The sequence below is a fragment of the Lutra lutra genome, chromosome 8 (genome assembly GCF_902655055.1).
Source record: "Lutra lutra chromosome 8, mLutLut1.2, whole genome shotgun sequence".
Classification (NCBI taxonomy): domain Eukaryota; kingdom Metazoa; phylum Chordata; class Mammalia; order Carnivora; family Mustelidae; genus Lutra; species Lutra lutra.
Window position 1 is genome coordinate 141,391,982 of NC_062285.1, and position 21,963 is coordinate 141,413,944.

The window sequence follows — 21,963 nt, forward strand, 5'->3', positions numbered from 1 at the left end:
GAAAACTGGACTTCCGCCCTAACCTTGTACCGAAATGCCACACCCAGGAAGGGTGAAGTCCTCTAGACTGAGCCAAAATGTCCAGTGGCCTCAGCTCAGCCACTCTAGACTCAACGGAACGTTCACCCCAAAGTTGCTGTCAGCTCTTCTGGGAGGTGTGAGATGAAACAGATAGTCTCATCGATGTTTTGTTGGCTGATACCTTGTTCTTTGGAAAAAGCCGTCATTCCTGTTTCCCCACGGGGCCCTGTGACCGGCCCTGCTGTCAGGGAGCTCACCCCGTGGCTGCTCCTGGCACCGGTGGTCACGACTCTTTAGGTCACAGGTCCTGCTTCTCTTCTCAGAAACAGAGTCTTGGGACCTTCCTTGTTTCTCTCCAGACCCTGAAGCTATTCCTGCCCTCAGGAAAATGATCCTTAAGAATGATCCATGTTTTCAGTCCACTGCCAATCTACTGAGAAACTGTGAAGAAACTACCACAGTTTTAACCTGAGGCTTTGGGTGGTGGGTGTTAGTGGCCTGATTCCCACCTATTCGCATCTGTTCCCTTGCACTTTCAAACCATGGTTCCAATTCTACATGAAATCTCGTAGATCTCCGTCCAATTGCCGTCCAGTTTTAGTGGGCAGCACCACCGGTTTTTAAACATGACTGAGAACCAAACAGAAAGTAAGAGTACATGGCACGTTGCAAAGATAAAACTGTTTAGAGAGGCTTCTTTTAATGCTATGATTGGTGTGTCCTCTGGGCCACTCTAAGATGTGGCACTGGGTTTGAAGTGAAGAAAGGTCAGAGTCGCCAATTTATTTATTTTTTAAAAGATGTTATTTATCTGACAGACACAGCTCACAAGTAGGCAGAGGCAGGCAGAGAGGCAGAAGCAGGCTCCCCGCTGAGCAGAGAGCCCGATGCGGAGCTCGATCCCAGGACCCTGGGATCATGACCAGAGCCGAAGGCAGAGGCTTAACCCACTGAGCCCCCCAGGCACCCCCAGAGTCGCGGAGTTAAAGGGTGTCTGCTCTCGCTTGTGTAGACCACAGCTTCAGGTGCCAACGCAAATCTCAGTCCTTTGTGCCCGGGGGCGCTCCTGGTCCGATCCGTGCCACCCCCGCCTTGGCACTCCGCACTGACCACCCCTTCCCTCCCGCCGGACCTCCAGCCCGCTCGGCTCAGCCAGGTTCCCTACCCGGGCTCCTCCTTTGCTTCGCTCACCTCCACCTTCCCACGCTCTCTTTAGGCCCAGCGGATGTCTCCGCGGCCCGCCGTCCCCCTCCCCGGAAACGTGCTGCCTCGGTCACCCGCCCGGTGCCCCCGCGTGCGCTCCCGCGCGCGACCGTTCCCGAACAGCCGCATCTCCAGTCCGAGGGTGATGGCCCGAGCCACCTGACGCGCGGGGACGGGCCTGGCGGGCCACTCCCTCCCCCGGGGACATCCCGCAAGACGGAAACATCAAGCCCCCACCCTCTCTCCCATCCCCCCACGTCCGTTCCCGCAGGCGCGGGTACAGAGTCGACCCGCAAATGCACCCCCGCCCAGGTGGCTGTCACGGGCTGCCAACCAGCTCCCAGCTCGTCCCGGCCAGGGCAGCCACGAAGAGCTCTCGAAATTTACACGGGATCCTTCCACTCCCCTGCTTAAAGGCCCCCTCTCCTAGAATCCGGCTCTTCGCCGCACCCCCTCGAGGACGACCTCCGCTCCCACGCCCGCGCTCTGGCGGACAGCACCCACCCCGCCCCGCAGCAGCGCGCGCAAGCGCAGCAGCGAGCCCGAGCGCGGCTGCGCGCGCAGGGGGAGTGGGCGGGGCCTCGGGAGCGGAAGCCGGGGCGGGGCCGGAGCGCCGCTCGCGAAAGCGCGTTTCCGGTCGGGCCGCGTCGGCGTCCCCGCGGCGGAGGCGGGACTTCCGGCGCGGCACGGAAGCGGTCGCGCAGGTTGCGGCAGGCTGTTGGTGACCCGATGCAGGCGGCGCGGCACGTCGTGGTCGCCCTGTCCGGCGGGGTGGACAGCGCCGTGGCCGCGCTGCTGCTGAGGCGGAGAGGTGAGCGACCGCTTCTCGGGGACTCTGGCTGCGCCAGGTTCCCCATGCACTGGGAGACGGCATCCCCGACTTTGGGGGCCCCGAGGCCCTCAGACCCGGGGGACGGCGGCGGCGGGGTCTGCGCTGACCTGGGACGGTCCTGGCCCCACCGGGGCCCGTGCGGCCAAAATGTCCCCTGAACGTCCGTGCGACACGCCTGTGCCGGAGCGCCAGCGTCCGTTGCGGGCGTCGGGGGAGTGCCCGGGTCGGGCGCCGACTGAGCTGCGTTCTCCGTGTGAGGCCGCCTCCACGGGGTGGCTCGCGTGCGCTCTCCGCTCTGAGCTCCCGGAACGCAGGGCTGGCGGGGGGGCTCCTCGGTTAGTCCAGCGTCCTTCTCTGAAAGGTGGAGGGACCCCCCCACGTCGCCGGGCCGCTGGGAGGATGAGCTGACACGAGCCCGCGCAAGCGTCACCCCGGAGCCCGGCACACAGAGGGCGCTCGGAAGACAGTCGTGGTTATTAAATAGAAATGCAGGCACCCGGGGCGCCTGGGTGGCTCAGTCCGTTGAGCCTCGCCGGGGTCACGATCTCAGATCTCAGAGTGGTAAGATGAGCCCAGGGAGGGCTGCACACTCGTCGGTGTCTGCTGGCGATTCTGTCCCTTCCTCCCCACCCACTCATGCACGTGCAGCGCTCTCACTCTCTCAGATAAATGGATCCGTGGAAACAATTAGGTGCGCTGTGCACTTGTGATTTGAGATCGGGAATTAAAGCCTCACCGGCGGTGGTGGTGGGTAAGGCGAGACCCGAGGCAGAGTAGCATTTCGCTAAGCAGGGAGTCCTCGTGAAGTGTGAGGACAGTGCTCCTGGCAGTCCGCAGCTCCAGCAGAAGGTCAGAAGCATGCAAGTGTTGGCCGGGTCTGGACGGACGAAGAAAAGAGTGATTATGGCCGATGTTACCCGAGAGACTTTGGACTATGCGGGGTAGACCGTGCAGAGCCCTTGATGGTTCCTGATGATGTGTGTGACGTGCTCTGACACATGGGGCAGACTAGCCCTGGGCAGACCGCGGGGATTCCTTTTATTCTTCAGGAAGGTCAGCTGTCCCTTCTCCCCAGGATCCAGACGATCACTCCATATTCCAGCCTTCCCTGGGGTTTCCTCCTCAGTGGGCGATGCTGATGGACTTAGCAGAGGAAAAGCGTGGTCCTCTCCTTGGCATCACGGGTTTCCCTAGTCTTGTGGGAGGTGCATGTCCTATCCTGTGCCCCCCAAAAGGCGCAGGTTCCATTCTGGAGTGCCTGAGCCTGGGCACCTAAGTGGGTCCATGTCCTTGAGAAGAAGGATAAGGTGATAGAAGAGGGGATTTTTAAAGCTGTGTGTGGGGTTGTCTCTTCTGCGAGCACCTCGTTAGCTCCGGGTTCTGTGCAGGGACAGAGGGTTGAATGAGACCTAGTCTCTGCTTTCTTAAGAGCTCCATGCTGTAGTGAATGGCAGAAGGAGCCCAGCAGAGTATGGTGTGCGCTGGAGGAGAGACAGTAGGGGCGGGCCTGGTTAACTGTGGGGAGCCGTGCAGGGGTAGTCTGGAGGGTGTTCGGTGGCACACTCTATTAAACTTAGTCACAAACTTAGTCACATGTCTTGGGTTCTGTTACATTGAGCCTAACCACTGAGAAACATTTTTTTTTTAAAGATTTTATTTATTTATTTGACAGACAAAGATCACAAGTAGGCAGAGAGAGAGAGAGAGGAGGAGGCAGGCTTCCCACTGAGCAGAGAGCCCGATGCGGGGCTCGATCCCAGGATCCTGGGATCATGACCCAAGCCGAAGGCAGAGACTTTAACCACTGAGCCACCCAGGCGCCCCTGAGAAACATTTCTTTAACATTTCTCCCACGGGGTAGACACCTGAGTGGGTCGCTAAGATGTTTGAAAGCTAACACTGGGCTTTCTGGTATTTGGGGGTACTTTGTTAAAATAGAAGAAGTCAAAAAAAGGTGGTAAAATATATAATTAGTACAACCTTTATAATAAAATAGCCTGGATTTTAATTGTCTTCTTGTCTGATGACTTAGAGTCTAAGTTCTAGATGATAATTGGAAAAGGTGTTTGAAATTAGTTTATTTTCTCGATAACAGAATGGTGGTTTTTATTTGCTTTGAAAAATGTTGAATTTCTGCTCTTCTGTCGTTAAGCACTCGTTTGCTGAGCCTATCCCGCGTGCTAGGCAATATGCAGACACAGGGTGGGGACACAGAGATGAAAATACACCACCTTGCTCACTTGGGCGACACAGGCCAACAGGTGCAGTCCTGCAGCCCACTGTGACGATGGAGGCGTTACCAAGTGTCATGGGAGTGTGGGGGAAGGGGCGTCTCGGCCAGCTGGGAAGGCAGGTGGCTTGCACTCAGATTATTGATTATGGACTCTGATTTGTGCCCCCTTCCTCCCCCAGGCTACCAAGTGACAGGGGTGTTCATGAAGAACTGGGACTCACTGGATGAACACGGAGTGTGCACTGCCGACAGGGACTGTGAAGATGCTTACAGAGTTTGCCGGATCCTTGACATCCCTTTCCACCAAGTGTCCTATGTGAAGGAGTACTGGAATGATGTGTTCAGGTGGGTCCTTTTCAGAGACGCAGAAGGCTTCCTGATGCGCCGTACCGCCTTTCTGCAGGAAGGACTGTGGTCGTCAGCCGGACCAGGGGCACGTGGCCACTGCTATTCGGTGGTGGCGCCACAGACCGTGGATGGCAGGTCCTAGAGCAGCCGGCCTCATATTTCCTTATGTTGCCACCTGCTAGAAGTTTCCCTAATGCCTTCATGAACCTTGAGTTGTTTCTGCTGCTAGCTTTGGGTGAGGGAACTAAGGCTGAGGTCCTCCCTGAGAGGTGGCATGCGGTGATGCCTGTGCAGGTCAGTGGTGAGAGGCTTCTGGGAGAAAGAAGTAGGGGAGGCGCCCCTCCCTGGTGCCTCATGAAAATGTGAAACACAAAAACTTCAAAAATGGGACACTTGCCAATGGTGATCTTTCAGTGCTTGCTCCGAACTGGGCACAGTGCTGCGTCAGGGACATAAAGGGGGACAGGCCATGGCTCGTTCTGCAGGAGTTTGCAGCCCGGTGGGAGGGGGACGTTCCTGTCAACAGAGGGGACAGTGGTGAGTGGCGTGTAGGAGGTACCAGCGATATGAAAATGCTGCACGTTCAGAGGAGGGAGAAGTGGGTCATATGGAGCAGTCAGGAGGGCTTCATGGAGGAGGTGAGGTTTGATCTGCTCTTGAAAATAACAGTGCAGTAGAGAAGATTTCCCAAACAGGATAGCAAGAGCAGTGGTGACAAGGAAAATCCCCATCGTTCTGGGGGGGGAACGTTGACAACTTTGGCTGGACTCTTGTCACTGCGGAGGAAGGCTGCTTGACCTGGGGTATGGGGGGGCGCAGCTAGGCTCTGCAGTGGGTGGCCATCGAAGATGTCCCGGGCGGCAGTGATGTGCACAGGTTTAGGGTAGGCGCATGCATAAGGACATCCTTGGGTCCAGTCTTGACCCTGCCACTTACTGCATGGCCGTGGGCAATGCGCTTGGCTTTCTAAGCCTTTTTTTTAATCCCTGTAATGAGGATAGTGCCTCACGGGGTTCTTGTAAGAATTAAATGAAATTAGCTATAAAGCTGCCAGCACTGTGCCTGGCACATTAGTAAGCAATAAACGTAGCTCTTGTGATTTGTATTAGTGAAAAGCGCAATCTGGGAGGCAAGTGTAGGGTAAGTTATGGGAGAAGATTGGAGGCAGAGAGCTTGGGAGAAGCCGCTGTTAGAGGGTGGGAATGACAGGAGCGTGGAGTGGGGGTAAAGGCTGGCGGCGGCAGCCCTGGGGGCAGATCCGCTGGCAGCGGAGGTCGGGCTGAAGGACTGGCGGGGCTGCTTGTTAAACATACACCTGGACGGGGCTGTGGGATGTCAGCCTGGAGCCCACACTGCGACAAGCACTCCGTTCATTCTGGTGGGGAGACCCATCCGGTCTTGCGTGGGAAATGGCGCCGGGGGGCTTGGTGACTGACGAGTGTAGGAGTGGGAGAAAGTGGAGGCAGGGTAGCTTTGCCGTTGAGTCTGGGTGGGTGGGGAGAGCTGTTTTGGGGCATCCTTTCAGTACTGCAGGGCTTAAGGTGATAGCAAGAAATCCAGGTGGATTTAAACTTCACCTTTATTGCTACGTTTGGAAAGCGTGTGAGTGAATGTGATTTTCTGGAGGTTAACTCACGTTTAACGGAGGCCAGGCGGGCTCTGGCCAATCTGCCCTCTGCCTCCGTTTCGTCCTGGTGGCCTGCGTGGGTGATTGGAATTGCGCTCAGTGATCTTGGCGTTCTGAATCCTCACCACTCTGTTTTGTTTTGTTTAAACATGTTATTTGAGAGAGAGCGTGTGCACGAGCTGTGGGGAGGGGCAGAGGGAGAGGGAGAAGCAGGCTCCCCACCACGCAGGGAGCCCGATGCGGGGCTCGATCCCAGGACCCTGAGATCGTGACCTGAGCCGAAGGTAGCCACTTAACCATCTGAGCCCCCCAGGAGCCCCCAGACACTCACCGCTCTGATAGCACTCTTCAGCTCCGAGATTTCTTCTGAATTCCTCGGTTACAAGGCCCGTTGGGGCTTCAGGGTCAGAGTGTGGGTGTTCTTTCCGCTTGCCGTCTCCCTCCTGGGGTGCAGACGGGTTTTGTCCCCTCACCTAACAGGCTGTGCTCCGTGGTTTTTGCTGACGCCACTGACTCCTTTTCCGTTAAGCCGTTTGGGAAATAAATGGTTGACGTGATTTTCAGAAGCAGGTGGACACCTTCAGCCTCTTCAACATTCATTCAGAACTCGTTACGTAGAAAACGTTCTGGGGGCTGCGGACACACGGAGAGTAAAGCAGGAGTTTAATGAGACTCTTGACAACTTTCTAACGGTTAAGAAATTGAAATATGGAGCAACACAAGTGTTCTCCCTTCCTGAGAGGACTGAGAGGTGGTAGGGACGTGTGGCATCGCCTGCTGGAGTTGAAAATACACGTGTGACCTGTGACCCTGCGCAGATTCTCGGTGTCTCTTCGTGACGTGGCCCTCTGGGTCAGCGTTGTCATTTGTAACCATAGTAGAGCAACACAGAGCTTTAGGTTCAATGGAGAATGATCACAGGGACTCCAGATACACCTGTAACTTTTTTCTTTTTTAAAGATTTTATTTTGAAGTCATCTCTACACCCAGCTCGAAGCTCAAACCCATGACCCCAAGATCGAGAGTCGCACGCTCCTCCGGCTGAGCCAGCAGGGTGCCCCCCACCCTTTAATACTCACTTTAAACTCCTGGAATAGGCATCATAATCCTCCTAGAGTAGATACCGTGAGACCATGAACTTGTTGCCGGACTGTCCTCCTTCCACATCTAGTCAGCCAGCCTGTTAGAGCGGAAGTCAGGCCAGCCAGGCTGCCTGTGCCGTGGAAGCATCCAGACCATTGCTGGCCCTCGGAAGTATGGGAGTCACAGTAGAAAAGTATCAGCTGGCACATTTATTCGCCCAGTGACCTGGGTCCCCAGGCCGAGATTGTGGAATAGCTCCTGGAGCCCCACATGATGGCTCTGGGTCATTGGGTTCCTGCTCTCACTCCGGCGTGTTCTTCCTCCAAGCCGTCCTCTGCTGGCGGAGTCAGGAGAGGCTGGGCTTGAGTGAGTCCATCCTGCACGGGACCCCGTACAATCTGTGAGCCGCCGGGGAGACAGAGTGGCTGCTGGGCCGGAGTGGCAGGTGATACCTGGCTTTCTGTCCAGCTTTGTCTGTTCCCATAGATTCAGATGGAAAGTGCAGCTGGCTTTATGCGAATGTTTGATGAAAACACTGACAGTGGCTGTCCACTGAAGCTCTCCTGATTTACGGAAAATTATAGCTTTGGTGAGACAAGGAGAAGCTAACTTAAGTAATTCAACCTAATCATTTTTAAAGATTTTATTTATTTATTTGAGAGAGAGAACGTGAGCTCAGCGGGTTGGGGTGGGCAGAGGGGGAGAGCGAGAATCTCAAGCAGACCCTGTGCCAAGTGCAGAGCCCAGCCAGGGGCTCAACCCTACAACCCCGAGATCTTGGCCTGAGCCGAAATCCAGAACCGGACACTCAACTCACTGAGCCACCCAGGTGCCCCGATAGATTTATTTGTTTGAGGAATGTTTCACACTTAGAAATGAAAATCATTTTCTTCTGTTCCAGTGACTTTTTAAGTGAATATGAAAAAGGAAGGACTCCGAATCCTGACATAGTCTGCAACAAACACATCAAATTCAGTTGTTTTTTCCATTATGCTGTGGATAATCTCGGTAAGTCATTTTGCTCTTTCCATTTAATCTCTTTAAAATTGTAAGGTTTTCAGAGATACTCAGGAGCCAAATCCCGGTAAACAGTTTCATCTTCAGAAGGAAAGGAAGCAGTGGAAACGATAATACTCTGTTATCTTCCTGAGTAAGAAAGAATTTTCTGGCCATATGCAGATGACAGGGTCTCGGGGAGGAAGGAGTGTGTCCTCACCATGGACCTCTAGGTTGAGCACCAACTTCTGAGCATCCTGCCGAAACAGGTCGCAGGCAGAGAGCCGGAAGCGGGGCCACCAGAGCTTGCCTGCGGGTCTAGCTTCGCTCAGAGCAGCCCCAGTTGCAGGCAGGGTCACAGCGGGAGTGTCACGAGCCCTCCCGAGAGCTCCGGAAAGTCGGCTTCGGTGTCTCTCTGGGTGTTCTTTTTGCCATTCCTGCTGAGACCTTGTTCCCCGGCCCTGGGCAGCTTGGTTTCTGGGCCTTTCTTTCCCTCCTGGATTTGAAGCCACATTTTACTGGTCTGTTCTTTTTTTTTTTTTTTAGATTCTGTTTGAGAGAGTGAGCACGAGCAGGGGTGAAGGGCAGAGGGAGAGGGAGAAGCAGGCTCCCCGCTAAGTAAGGAGCTGGGAGTGGGGCTCTATCCCAGGACCCGGAGATCAGGACCTGAGCGGATGCCTCACTGACTGAGCCTCCCTGGCGCCCCTGGTGGTCTGTCCTCAACGCCCGCCGAGGCCTGCTGGCTGCCTACAGCCGCCTGCAGAGTTTGTCTGTCTCCGTCCTTCCCCTTTCTCCCCTCCGTCCGCCTGCTGTGGCATCCCTGTGCCTCTGTGGGGCTCCGCGACGCTGCCTTGCTTGCTGGGGCTGCCCGTGGCCTCTGCGGCCTCAAAGCCCACGTGCTCGCTCCTGTGCCCTGCCCTGCCCTGCCCTCGCAGAAATTCCGATGCTGGCCTTTCCGTGTCTTCTGTCCCGTGCGGCTTTTTGCTGCATCTGGCCACGTGCCCCAACGCTATTGTGACCGTCCTGTGCCAGCGGGTCCAGTAGCGTCCCAGGACTGTTGGCTGCTCTGTCCATCAGCTGTGCCGCAGGGACAGAAGCGGGCTCACTCTAGGCCTGCAGACCCAGAGTACAAGGGCCCTGCCGCTGGGGAGGGGACACACACTGCGTCACAGGCCTCAGTGATGCCTGCAAGACAAAGGCCCCAGAATTCTGGATGCATTTCAATGACTGATGCCAAAACTGAACCTTGGCAGAGATCATATTCCCAGTTGGCTAACTAGGGTCAATCTTCCCTCTTGTCCGTGGTGGGGAGCAGATCTGGGCCTCCCGCTGCCTGCAGTCTGGCATTACCTGGTGGTTGGGGGTGTCAGGAAGGAAAGGCCCTGCTCTGCCCTCGTGGGCCACTTCTGGGGGGCTTACAGTTAGCTCCCGTTTACTCAGGAAGGGAGCGACAGGTTCATGGCTTGTGCAGTGACTTTGGTTTTGAGTGTGTTGGGAGACAGGACCTCAGATGAGCTGGGTGATTACCATGGGGTCATAGTGGCCGTGTCCGGTGAGTGGCCTCCTTTTGTGTGCCTGCCACACAGGGCAGGGCCTGGCTGTGCAGAAGGACCGCACTTGGGAGGGGCGCAGCCAGCTCTGTGGGAGGGGGGTGACACCTCCCTGTGGCGAGAGTGGCTCCCCGTCACCTTAGCCTCTCAGGGAGCCAGCCCGAGGTGGCCGTCTGTTGGGGACACGTCAGAAGGAGTTTCTGCGGGGCGTGCTTGCGTGTCTGAATTCCCTGCGTGAGCAGCGTGGCACGGGGTGCCAGTCCGTGCAACCCGGACTCTGAGATCTTGGGGTCTCTCCCAGAGGGACTCAACGCTTGGCGGCGTAAGTGGTCGTTGTTTGGGGAAATAGATTGAAGGAGGGTTTTCCCTCTCTAAGAAACAGTCAAGGTATAACAGGTTCCCAAGTGTGCTTTTTCTGTAGTTCATAAACAACAGTTCTCCTCCTGATAAGAATCTGCCTTAGGGTAGGGAATGCGTTTGGCAAACTGGAGAGCCCGCTCCTGAGCTGAGGCGCCGTCTGCTGTTTTAGCTGCAGCTCACGTCAGACCAGTATTACTAGAACTTCCCTTTTGTGTTGTTTTTTAATGGATAGAACTTTTTTTTTTTTAAGTAAGTCTCTGCATCCAGCGTGGGCTTGAACTCATGACCCTGAGATCAGAACCTGCACGCTCCTCTGACTGAGCCCGCCAGGTGCCCTCAGCAGCTAATGCTCGTTGTCCCTCTCCTCTTACACTGAGCTCGTCTAGCTGGCAAGGCACGGGCTCGGTTTGCTGCCCCTTCCTGGAATGAGTCTCTTGCAACGTGGAGTATCTGAAGTGCTCGTCCAGGGAAAGGTTGTGAACTAATACATGCTCTAGTAGGTTCTTTTGGTTTTTTGTATAACAGGGAGGGAAGAGATGGAATATGCTGGATGGTCCTTTACTGCGGTGCAAATAATGTGTGTGTATCAGAAAAAGTTCAAAGTTCAAGTTCATGACAGCAGAGTGAAAATAGGGAGATGTCGTCTATCATTTCTCTTCCCGGAATCAAAGGAATGGACTTTCTCATATTTTTCTTAATCTTTGTGCATTAAAAAAAAGTGGGGGGCACCTGGGTAGCTCAGTTGGTTAAGCGACTGCCTTCGGCTCAGGTCATGGTCCTGGAGTCCCGGGATCGAGTCCCGCATCGGGCTCCCAGCTCCACGGGGAGTCTGCTTCTCCCTCTGACCTTCTCCCCGCTCATGTTCTCTCTCACTGTCTCTCTCTCAAATAAATAATTTAAAAAAAAAAAGTGGGATTATAGTATTATGCATTTCCCCCATTGAGCATTGTGAGAAACTTCCTGAGAGCGGCATCGTTCTTGTGGCGTTTTAACTTCATATTCTCCGAACGTTTTGGTGGTTTCAATTTTCCTTAGTATAGGAGACACTGAAATGAACTTTTTATCGTTAAATCTTTGTGTGCATATCTCTTTCCTTAAGCTAGAGTGAATGAGTGGATAGATAGAGACTTTTGAAAGTCCCATAAAGCTGCAGTAAAACCTTGTAGCAAGGTTGTATCCTTGTAAACGGAGAGTTCAAGGCCACTGTTGATGAGAATGTTGGCGTGTTGTGGGGGGCCTCCTCGCCCGGGCCTCCAGGTTTGGGAGGGAGCTGGGCCATCGGTGCAGACCGTCCAGCGCAAGGCTTGGTGTCTGCAGGCTTCTGGGAGCTCCCGAGGCGGCCCGGCCACACATGTGAGTCTGGAGTTTGATCTTGGGTTTTTTAAAATCTCACAGGAGCAGACGCAGTCGCTACGGGCCACTACGCCAGGACCTCACTGGAAGACGAGGAAGTCTTTCAGCAGAAGCACATTAGGAGGCCAGAAGGGCTTTTCAGAAACCGCTTTGAAGTCAGGAATGGTAAGCGAAAGTGCCAGGTCAGACCGCAGGGGTGGGTGCGCAGAGGGAGCTAGTGGAGTGTGGAGGCGGGTTGTCGCCGGAGCCGCCCGCCGCGTCCCTGTGTGGCCTGTGCTAGCTGGCGGGTGTTGGAAGAGTAAACATCAGGAGGCCACCTCCCCGCAGAGCATGCTTGGAACCTGCTTCTGTGATTTCTGACCCAGCCCTTACACTCTGCCAGTGACTCGAAGGTTCCCAGGGTGTTTGAGGAAATACTTGCTCATGGTCGGAGCTCACAGGCCACGGCGCTTACCATGAGCTCTTGAGGGCTCGAGACCGGGGTGTGCGCACTTCTGCGGGACCCAGGTGCTGGGGCCTGACACCCGGGCCTGCTGGAGAGCGCGTGTGCAGAGATGATGGATACGGAGCAGCGTGTCGGCATTAGAGGGAGCCAAGTGTCACCTTTCGAGAAAAATGCCCAGCCGTCAGCAGGGCTGCTGCTGGCTTGTCCTGGTGTACATTTGTGTGTAGAAGAGAGGAATGCACGTCATTGTGAAGGGAGCTCAGAGCCCCGGCTGAGCAAGGAGTTTCCGTTGTCGTGGGATTGCCGGAGGGTTGGCCCACCGAGCACCTGCCTCACCGCACCTGCCCCTTCCCCACCCAGCACCCCCCGCCCCGGGCACAGCTATGACGGGTGCACGCTCCGCTTGGCCCCTCTGAGAGCAGAGGTGGAAGCGCTCGTCCCACTTCACAGGTGAGGAAACTGAGGCATGGAGTCATTTGACCGGGCCGCTTGTGGCCGTCAAGCTGGAGCTCAGCCCCGTGCGGCCCAGCTCCGTAGTTGTTCTCTCTCTGCTACGCCAGGCCCCAGTCGAGCTCTGTCCTCCGTGTCACTGAGCCTGGTCGGAGGGCCACCCTGGCCATGTGGCCGTCTTCTGTGTTGCGGAGCCCCGAGGCTGCTGGCGGGTGCTTGGCCGGCCTGCTTTCCAACCCAGCCCCTTCCTCACAGCAGGGGGGACTCAGATCACCTTCCGGCCTGAACGTGGACAAGGGCAGGGCTTGCTTTTTGGGACGGTCTCCCTCGGCTGCCTGTGGGGTGCGGGGCCCTTAGCCGCGCACTTGCCACCAGGGCCTCAGGTACAGACGCGGGGAGAGAGGACAGGTTCCCTCGGCCTCCCTTCCAGTTGCTTCCGAGGGCCGCGTCTCACAGCCCCTGGCACCCCGGTCCTGGGAAGCCCGTCCGTGTCGGGAAGAAGGCAGAGCGCTGCCATGGGGGCGCTCCGCAGCAGAAGTCACCGAGTAAATACGGATGGAAGGGTCCTGAGTGGCTAAAGGATTCATTTCCACACGGAGAGACGTGCTCGCTCACCGCCTAGAAACCGGTTTGTGCTCCGGAGCTGTCTGGACCTTTACGTGAGGCCGCGGGCCCTGGGAAGCTCCTCCGGTCGCGCTGAGGGCGCTCCTGAGCGGCGTCACGTGGGGCCGTGGCAGGGACGTGGCGCTGTCTTCGTTTTCAGCGCGCTCTCTAGTCACGGCGCTTTCTGCTGATTTTTACTTGGTCGCTCTGGAGACCTGCACCGGGTCCCTGGGCGCCGCGGCACGGGCCGCGCACACGGGGCAGCGCAGAGCCCGCCTAGGCTCGTCGGCGCTCCTGGGCCCCGGCCTGGCGCCTGGTTAGGCCTCACCCGTGCGGAGGGGGCGCGGCGCCGCCTGACCGTGTTCAGGCTGTGAGGGTGTGTGACTGAAGCCCCGGACCGTGTCCCTTCTATGGTTTAAGATCACCAGCCTCCTTTAACAACAACGAAAAAAAGACTTTGCGCCTGTCTTATTTGTTTATTTACTTATTAAGATTTTATTTATTTGAGAGAGTGTGTGACAGAGATCGTGAGAGAGCACGAGTGGGAGGAGAGGGAGAAGCAGGCTCCCCACTGAGCAAGGAGCCAGATGTGGGGCTCGACCCCAGGGTGCTGGCATCATGATCTGAGCCAAAGGCAGACGCTTACTCAACCCACTGAGCCCCCTGGGCGCCCCAGATTTTGGGTCTGTTTTATGCTGACTCGGAGCTGTGAGGAGATGCCCATTGCTTCCCGTGTCCTGAGGCCCCCGTGTGCGCTGCTGACCGGTCTTCCTTTTGAAACAGAAAGTGGCCTTGGGCAGAGCCCGCCTCCCCGATGACTGGCTGTTTTCCATTTCTCAGCCGGCCGTTGCTCTGCGCGCAGGAAGGGCTGGACTAGGACTAAGGCCACGTCTGCGCGCTGTTGCACCTCTCCGACGAGCTCAGCCTCAGTCTGTAAAATGGGGGTCATGGACCCTCCCAAGGTTAAAGTGAGACTCACATTTGAGGCCGCGGGTGGAGAATGTTCCCTCCCCAGAGCCCGTGTCCCCCACACGACTGTGCGAGCTGACAGGCACACGTGTGTCGTATGGGCCCCAGTGCACACGTAGCACGCCCTGAGGGTGCCGTGCGGCGGCCTGTCCTCGCGCGGCATCCGAGGAGTGTCGGAGCTCCGGCACTGAAAGCCCACATGCCGTTTCCCGTGGCTTGCCGAACTTGACATTGGGGAGCTCGTTGCTTGCAGTCGCGGCGGTCCTGGCACGGGCCTGCGGGTGTGATGTGGCCCAGCAGGGCAGCCGGGCCTCCTTCTCTGACCCAGTGTCACGGGGCCAAGGTCAGTCACGCCTGTGCCGCGAGGCCTCAGGGCCAGAAGCGCTTCTCTGCCGGGGAGACGAGCAGGGGGAGGCCGTGGAGGAGCAGCGCACAGATGTCCGCGCGACTCTGAATGAAACCCGCTTTCCGCGGAAACCCCTGACTGCGAGGGTGGGGAGCGGCTGACCCCCCCGGCCCGGCGTCCTCCGGGGGTCCCTCGTCCAGCTTTCTCATGCTCGGCTGCGTGTATCTTGGGCTCGTTTTCACGTCACCTCTTCAGAGCGGGTCTGTGCCGAGTTGGGTCTGTAAAGTTCCATGACCCGGGGAGGGAACGGGATTAAACTTCCCGATCACGTAGACCTGTGCTTAACGGCGCCTAAACTCGGGGGGAGAACTCGTCTCCCCTGAAGCGCGGGATTGTCTGTCTTTCCTGGTGGTCTGCCTGTGAGTACTGCTTTCTGCCTCCGACGGAGCAGGGAGGAGCTGGTAGGAAGGGACTGGCGGCCAAGGACCGTTGTGTTCATTCCCGCACCGTGTTTTGTTCTTTACTCTTGGCAGTGGTTAAACTTCTTCAAGCAGCTGACAGCTTTAAAGACCAGACCTTCTTTCTCAGCCAGGTTTCCCAAGATGCCCTGAGGAGAACCCTCTTCCCTCTGGGGGGGCTAACGAAAGATTTTGTCAAGAAAATAGCTGCTGAGAATAGACTCCATCACGTGCTTCAGAAGAAGGAGGTAGGACCGAGGAGGGTGTGCTCGCGGCCACGGTCTGCGGAGAAGCGGGGCCCCGTCTGGGCGTTTCCTCCCCGGGAGCCAACGTCAGGACAGAGCCCGGGTCACGCGTCCAGTAGGACACGCTGTTGACATTCCAGGAGCTGCTCAGACACGATTGCTCCCTCTGGGGTGAGCGGCTTCCACAGCGGCCCGGCTAGCTCATTGGGGTGTCCTTGGCCCAGGCTGCCAGGGGAGGGCAGGGCTAAAGGACCGGGCCCTGAGACACCCTGGCCAGGGCTCTGTCGCTGCCTGCGCGCAAATCTGCCTTTTTCACACAGTCTAGCCCCTCCTTGTCGAGGGCCTTCCTGTCCTGGGTACTGTGCTGATGGCCCCTGAGGACAGGGTGAGAGCACATGGGTTCCTCACTCCTGCCTTCATGGAGCTCGCAGGAGGGGAAGACAGACATGAAACATACCACGGCAAAAGTGGAAAATGTGTAGGAGGCACCAGTGGGCTCTAACTAGATTGGGCTAGAGCCAGAGACGAGCTCTGCGGAGTTAACGTTTTATTTAACGTAAGGCCTCAGGATGAATAGGATTTAGTGTCCCAAAGACAGCTGGGGGAGAACAGCCCCAGTAGTGGGAAGAGGGTGTGCAAAGGCCCTGAGACAAGAAGGGCCTGGGCCTTGGAACGACGGTGAGGCCAGCGTGGCGGGGGTCTGGTGCTACAGGATGGTCCCGGTGTGCTCCGTGTGGTCGGGCTTTGTCAGGGATTGGGTCAGCTTTAGCTGAGGCTGCTGCTGCCCTTTTGTCTTCCTGGGAATGAGCATGACCTTTTTTATCAGCAAGTCATTGTCCCCAAGGAAGACATCTTTTCACGCATGCATCCACCCATCATCTCTGTCCCTCCGTTCACTGGTTCGGGTTGTGGGTGTGGTTCTGTGGTGGGAGCTGGGGGGCCACATCTCCGGGAGACACAAGCAGAGAGCCGGTGAGAGAGCCGTGTGACGGGAGCGGCGCTGCAGCGCACCCTCCGCTTGTCTTCTGGGCTAGAGGAGACCGCCTTGAGGGAGCCGCTCCTTCCTCGGCCTCTCCTGCTCACGCGTCAGCTTCTGGCCCAGCTGCTCTCCTTCCCAGGCTGAGCCCGGCTCCCGGCTTCCCCGCGGCTCGCGGATGGTGATCCGAAGGGCTGGCCCCGCTCCGGCTCTCTCTCCTGTGGGGGAGGACGTGGTGTGGCCTTGCTTACTCACCAGATCCCGGGTCGGGGGCCTGAAGCAGACCCTGGGAGGCTGAGACGCTCTGAAAGCCTTCAAGGTCCGTGTGCGGGCACGGCCGGCGTGTGCGGGTACTGGCCGAGGAGAGCCGGGCCCGCTGCTGCCCCGGCACTGGCCTGTTCTCGTGCGGACACCGGCCTGCTCGCTCCCCTCACGCTCGGCAAACCTTCCCTTCCAGAGCATGGGCATCTGTTTCGTCGGCAAGAGGAATTTCGAAAATTTCATTCTTCAGGTGAGTGTTCTGAGGGGCGGAAGAGTGGAGGCACGTTTCTGCTCTGGCCCTGCATCTGTGAGTAAGAACGTGCTTGTTTTTCAGTATTTACAGCCCCGGCCTGGTAAATTCATTTCTATAGAAGACAATAAAGTTCTGGGAACACACAAAGGTGAGACCCCACCTTGGGCTGCCTTTCGTCATAAACTCCCTGAGTCGTGGGGCAAGTTGCAGCTCTGGGAGAGTCCGACAAGAAGCCTGTAGTTCCTTCTGCATCCGCGCGGGAGTCCAGGAGGCCTGTGGGCGGGGGTCGCAGGTGGCTCGAGCGGGTGTGGCGGCCAGTGCTGCGCGTGGGCTCCGTGAGGCCTGGCAGCTGGTGAAGAGGGATGCCCTCCGATTCCGGAAGACCCGTGTTGCGTCTCTGTAGGTAAAAGTACCCTCTCACCGCAGGGGAAGAAAACATGAGAACACAGGTCCACCCTGACGAAAGCATGACTGACTTCAGACTGAGCTTCCCGATCTAGGACGAGGACGGGACAGGATCAGAGGGTGTCCCCACAAGGCAGGGGTGTTGCACTTGGGTGCAGACGTTCGGGAAGGGGCACCGTGAACTTGCCCCGGGCCGGTGTGGGGAGGCTGCGGCAGACAGATCAGGCTCCAGCATTCACAGCGCAGTGGGAGGACAGAGAGTGGGTTGGTGAGTGGTGGGCCTGTGCCCCCGGGGCATCAGAGAGAAGCCTTCGGGGGCTGGAGACCAGGTAGGTCTTGACCCAGAATGTGTCTGACCTGCTGGGGGGACAAGGGCTGGTACTCAGACATGGACAGGCTCACTGATGGCTCTTTGGAATCCCCCAACCCAGTTTGGGCAGATGGCTTCTCTTTCCCATTGGGGGAGCTGGACTTGGCTGTCCGGGGCTCCTGGGGAGCCAGGCAGAGAAGCCCCATGCATTCCTAAGATGGAAGGAGGGGACAGGCCTGCAGGGTGCTCCCTCCCAGCTGGTCTCCAACAGGATGAGATCCCCTCAGCTTGTCTCTTCTGTGCTAGTGCTGTTCCTCGGGGGGTGAGGGTCGGGTGCTAGCCATCCAGTCTTGTGATGTTTGTTGCAGGGTCGAGGTACACAGAGAAGTGGGGGCAGCCCTGATGCCCCAGCCCCCTGTGCAGTTCATCCATCAGAGGGGTTCCTGGGGGCTCAGCAGGAGGGGACTTAGGGCTTCTGTGCACATTCCGGAGGACTGGTCCCTACGGCCCCTGGTTTGGGTGGTCCAACAGCTGGCATGGCTCCTGGCGGGGCACAGGGTGCAGCCTGACACAGGGCTGAGGCTGTGGTGGATGAATACAGCTGCTCTGGACTACCTACCTCTCGGTGGCCCCCAGAGCCTCCCGACTGCTGCCCATCCCCCCATGCTGTGTGCCCCGTCAAGAGGAGGGTGATATGAAGGCGCTGGGGCCAGCTGCTGAGAAACCGTCTTTCCGTAGGTTGGTTCCTGTATACTTTGGGCCAGAGAGCCAAGATAGGTGGTTTACGGGAGCCCTGGTATGTGGTGGAAAAGGACGGCACCAAGGGCGATGTGTTTGTGGTGAGTCGGGCTGGCCTTTTAGACAGGTGACTGAGGTCTGTTTTTGGCAGATGGACCATCCTTGCCTCCCTCTGTGTCCTCCTGGGACTGGCCCCGGAGTACCAGCAGGGCTTTGGGGAAGGTACTCATCAGCGTCTTACCGTGTGCCAGCCACTCTAGCAGGCACGTTAATGGCTGTGAACAGATCCTATTTTTCTGATTTTACGCAAGAGGCCGAAGGTCCCTCAGTGCTTAGGACAGGGCTGGCCCATGGCTACGCAAGCCACTGCTGGACACACGAAAGCGGCCGAGCCAGGTCCAGAGCCGTTTGTGGGCCGCAGTGACTTGAACCCTGTCCCCAAGCTCTGGAGCAGGGCTTCCCAAAGAGGGTGAGTTGGCCCTGCTCCCTCCACCCAGGACACTCGGCAGTGTCCCTATGGTATCTAATAGGTGGAGGCCAAGGGGGGGCCCCTGACATCCTACAGGAAAGCCCCCACCCTGAACAGATGACTTAGCCTCCCGTCTCAGCCGTACCGAGGTCGAGAGCCCTTGCCCTAGGAGAGCTGGGTGCTCGGGCACAGAGCTGGAGGAGCCTTAGACACAGGCAGAGCTTGCCTACGATTCTGGGCCATCTCCTTCCTCAGAGAGCCGTGGGCATCACAGCCTGAGCAGGGATTGTGGTCACACGTAAATTAAAGTGGTTTTCGTGTAAAATTTCAGTGGTCTCTGTTGCGTTCTGAGAAACCAGGAGGGTCGTCACCCGGCATTTGTCCCCATGTGGGTATCCCTGCCTGGGGCTTGGGTCAGATGGCCTCAGTACAGCCCCGGGGAGCCGGCCCTGTGCCTTCTTTCCCCTGCCGCCTGGAGTTTGATGGGCTCCTGGGGTGACCGTTTGGAGACAAGCCATCAGCGTGGCGGGCCCTGCCTCGGCAGGTGCAGCAGGACGTGAGGCTGGAACTGGTGGGTGCTGACCGTGGTTCGCTGCTCGTCAAGTGTGACTGTGACAAGACCCTTTCCCTCCTACGCCTCAGTTTCCTCCTTGGCAGAATGGGATCCAGCAGCGTGGGGTGGTCCCATGCATTTCTGGGCGGATGCCGTTGGGGTTGCTACTGATGAAGTGCAGGCTTGGGGTGGGGGCCCCTCCGCTGAGGGCTCCCGTGTCCTGACCTGCGCGTTCCGCCCCACAGGCCCCCCGGACAGACCACCCAGCTCTGTACAGGGACCTGCTGCGGACCAACCGCGTGCACTGGATCGCGGAGGAGCCCCCGGCAGCCCTGGTCCGGGACAAGATGATGGAGTGCCACTTCCGGTTCCGCCACCAGATGGCGCTAGGTGACTGAGCCGGAGGGGCCCTGCAGAGGGGACCCAGGGTCCGCGCGGTCCTTAGACTTGGGGCGGGAGTGTCCCCCACTGTTCAGGTTGCATAACGTATTCGGAATCCCCTCTTCGCCTGCGTTCCCTGGGAGCCCTGACGGGGAGGCGCTGAGGCCCGCGTGGCCGCCCTCGTCCACTGTGCAGGACGTGTCCTGGAGGTGCTGGCGTGGCAGGCCAGGAAGCAGGTGGCACTGAGCTGCTCCGGCTGTGGCCCCCGCTGCTGATGCTCCTTCCACCCCTTGGGGGTGCGAGGCCTGGAGCTGGCCACATGTGGAAAGGCCGGGGCCCCCTCCAAAGACCCCTCTTGTTCACCCAGTGCCCTGTGTGCTGACCCTCAACCAAGACGGCACCGTGTGGGTGACAGCTGTGCGGGCCGTGCGGGCCCTGGCCCCAGGACAGGTGAGTGGGATGTGCCTGGCCCTGCGCCCGTGCTGCCCAGGGAGGCAGGGAGCCCGGATGGAAGGCAGGACCGGGCCTCACTCCACGTTCACGTGTGGCCAGAGCCGGGCCCTCGTGCACGAGATGGGCTTCAGCATGTGCTCAGGTGCGCCTTGCCGAGGCCCGTGTGGCCGAGGGGGCTCTGGCCAGTGGGCTCCGTGCTCTGGAAGGTCAGACCGCACTTCCTCCCCGCCGGAGTGCCTCGTTTACAGGGTGGGGGTGCTGAGCTGCGGGCTGGGCGCCTAGTGTCCCCCCCCACACCCCCAGCCACACCAGTGATACCTGCCCCTGCTTGATGCTGGGAGGGCCCAGCTGCCCTGCCTGGGCCTGTCCTCCCCCACGCCCGCAGCCCAGCAGTTGCAGACCCACACTCCTGGCTGCTGGTGGGCACCCGGCGCCGGGCCCCACGGAGCTCACACGGGCCTCTTTACTTCTTAGTTTGCCGTCTTCTATAAAGGGGAGGAGTGTCTGGGCAGCGGGAAAATCCTGCGCTTGGGGCCATCTGCCTACATACTCCAGAAGGGCAAGAGCAAGTCCAGAGTGGCCGTCGAGGGCCCCATCGACAGCCCCAGTGACGGCCCAGGGCTGGGCCCCGTGCTCTGAAGGAGGCTGAGTGGCTGCTGCGCGCCCAGGAGCAGGCCCGGAGGAGCGGAGCCCAGTGTGGAGCTGTCGGGGGGAGCGTGGCTGAGCCTGCTGCCCCGGTCCTAGCCAGGCTGGCCTCACAGTGTCGGGCGAGCCCCAGAAAGACTTTTGTCCTGTCTTCCCCAAGTTGGTGCTCTGGCCAGAAGGACTTTCTGCCTAGTGGGTGGGTCCCAAGTACCCCGTGTATAGAGTTGCTCTTCTGGGCCCCAGGGAAGGTCTCCATCCGCAAGCACACAGGTGTCCCGGCGAGGAGGCTGCAGGGACGCGGGGACGGCACCCAATAAAGCGTGTGTCTGGGACAGAGTCTGATGGGGTCTCCTGAGGGGTGCTGGCCTCTGGCGCACAGCTCCGGCCGAGTGACACGAGCCCTGCTCCCCCCGTTCCCGCCACACCCTCCTTCCCCTGGGAGGGCCAACAGTGGTGGGACCTGGGCTGAGCCCCAGCCCGCAGGGGTGCCCCTCGGCCATGCAAGGGGGTGCATCCCTGAGGAGGCCGTCCCTCCCCCTGCCGAGCGCCTGGCGCCTTGGCTGCAGTCACATGGCAACCAGGAGGACCAAGGACCTTCATCCCAGCGAGGAGGGGTTTGGTGGCAGGCCGTGTCCGTTCCCAGCAGTCAGGCGGCATACACACGACAGACATCTATGTCTCACGGAGGTGGGGACCGGTGGTTGGCTGAGGTTCCCCTGTGGTTTGCCAGCGGCTGACTTCGCACTATGGCCCCAGTGGCCAGGAGGACGAGGGGTCTCCCTGGAACCCTCATGGCCCAGTGCCTCCCAAAAGCCTAGTGTCTCACGCCTCGACACTGGGGATTTAGGGATTCCCCATGGCTCTGGGAGAGCGCACAGCCCACAGCATGGGGTGCGTGCGCGCTTGTGTTGGTGAGAGGATGGCAGGCGGCCGGGAGCTGCTTGGCAGAGAAGTGGGAAGATGTCCAGAGCCTGCTGCACTCTGTGCGGGGCAGCCTGTGGCCCCGGGGGCGTTTTGACCCCCCTGGAGTCCCGGCGTGACCCCTGCTGGCTCTGTGCACTGTCAGGGTTCCGCCGGGCCGGGTGGCCCTGCGGGTGGGAGGTGGGCAGATGCCTGGGATCTGACTCGTTCTCTTCTCAGTGCCTGCGGGGCATGTGGGGGCCGGGTGTCCGTGAGCGCCCTGCCTCCAGCTTGCCTGCCCTGACAGTGGGGGCTGGGCACCAGGGACAGAGCTTGGGCTCCCTTCTCTCACTAGCCTCACACCCGACACATTCTTGGTGCTTCAAGCCAGGCTTCTGTGGGGGCCAGAAGTGTGGTTTCCTGTCTTCTGTGGACAGAAGGTTCTAGACCAGAGGTAGTGTAGCCCTCCAGGCACAGTGCTGCTAGAGGAGCACCTG

At 58.7% G+C, this 21,963-nt stretch overlaps 1 protein-coding gene across 3 annotated transcripts; it reads left to right on the forward strand.

Annotated features, from left to right (window-relative positions):
- The first annotated feature begins 1,878 nt into the window (after positions 1-1,878).
- On the forward strand, positions 1,879-20,903 carry TRMU (tRNA mitochondrial 2-thiouridylase). 3 transcript variants are annotated; one of them, XM_047741206.1, is made up of 11 exons: positions 1,879-2,035; positions 4,469-4,634; positions 8,249-8,355; positions 11,649-11,771; positions 14,953-15,125; positions 16,556-16,609; positions 16,694-16,760; positions 18,066-18,166; positions 19,333-19,477; positions 19,836-19,918; positions 20,396-20,903. In XM_047741206.1, exons 1-11 carry the CDS (start codon positions 1,954-1,956, stop codon positions 20,558-20,560), a joined length of 1,266 nt encoding a protein of 421 aa, XP_047597162.1. In that variant the 5' UTR covers positions 1,879-1,953; the 3' UTR covers positions 20,561-20,903. The 3 variants fall into 3 exon arrangements, with proteins under 3 accessions (XP_047597162.1, XP_047597160.1, XP_047597163.1); XM_047741204.1 differs by lacking the exon at positions 20,396-20,903 and adding an exon at positions 20,082-20,389 and having other exon boundaries at positions 19,836-20,009; XM_047741207.1 differs by lacking the exon at positions 1,879-2,035 and having other exon boundaries at positions 15,012-15,125.
- The last annotated feature ends 1,060 nt before the right edge of the window (positions 20,904-21,963 follow it).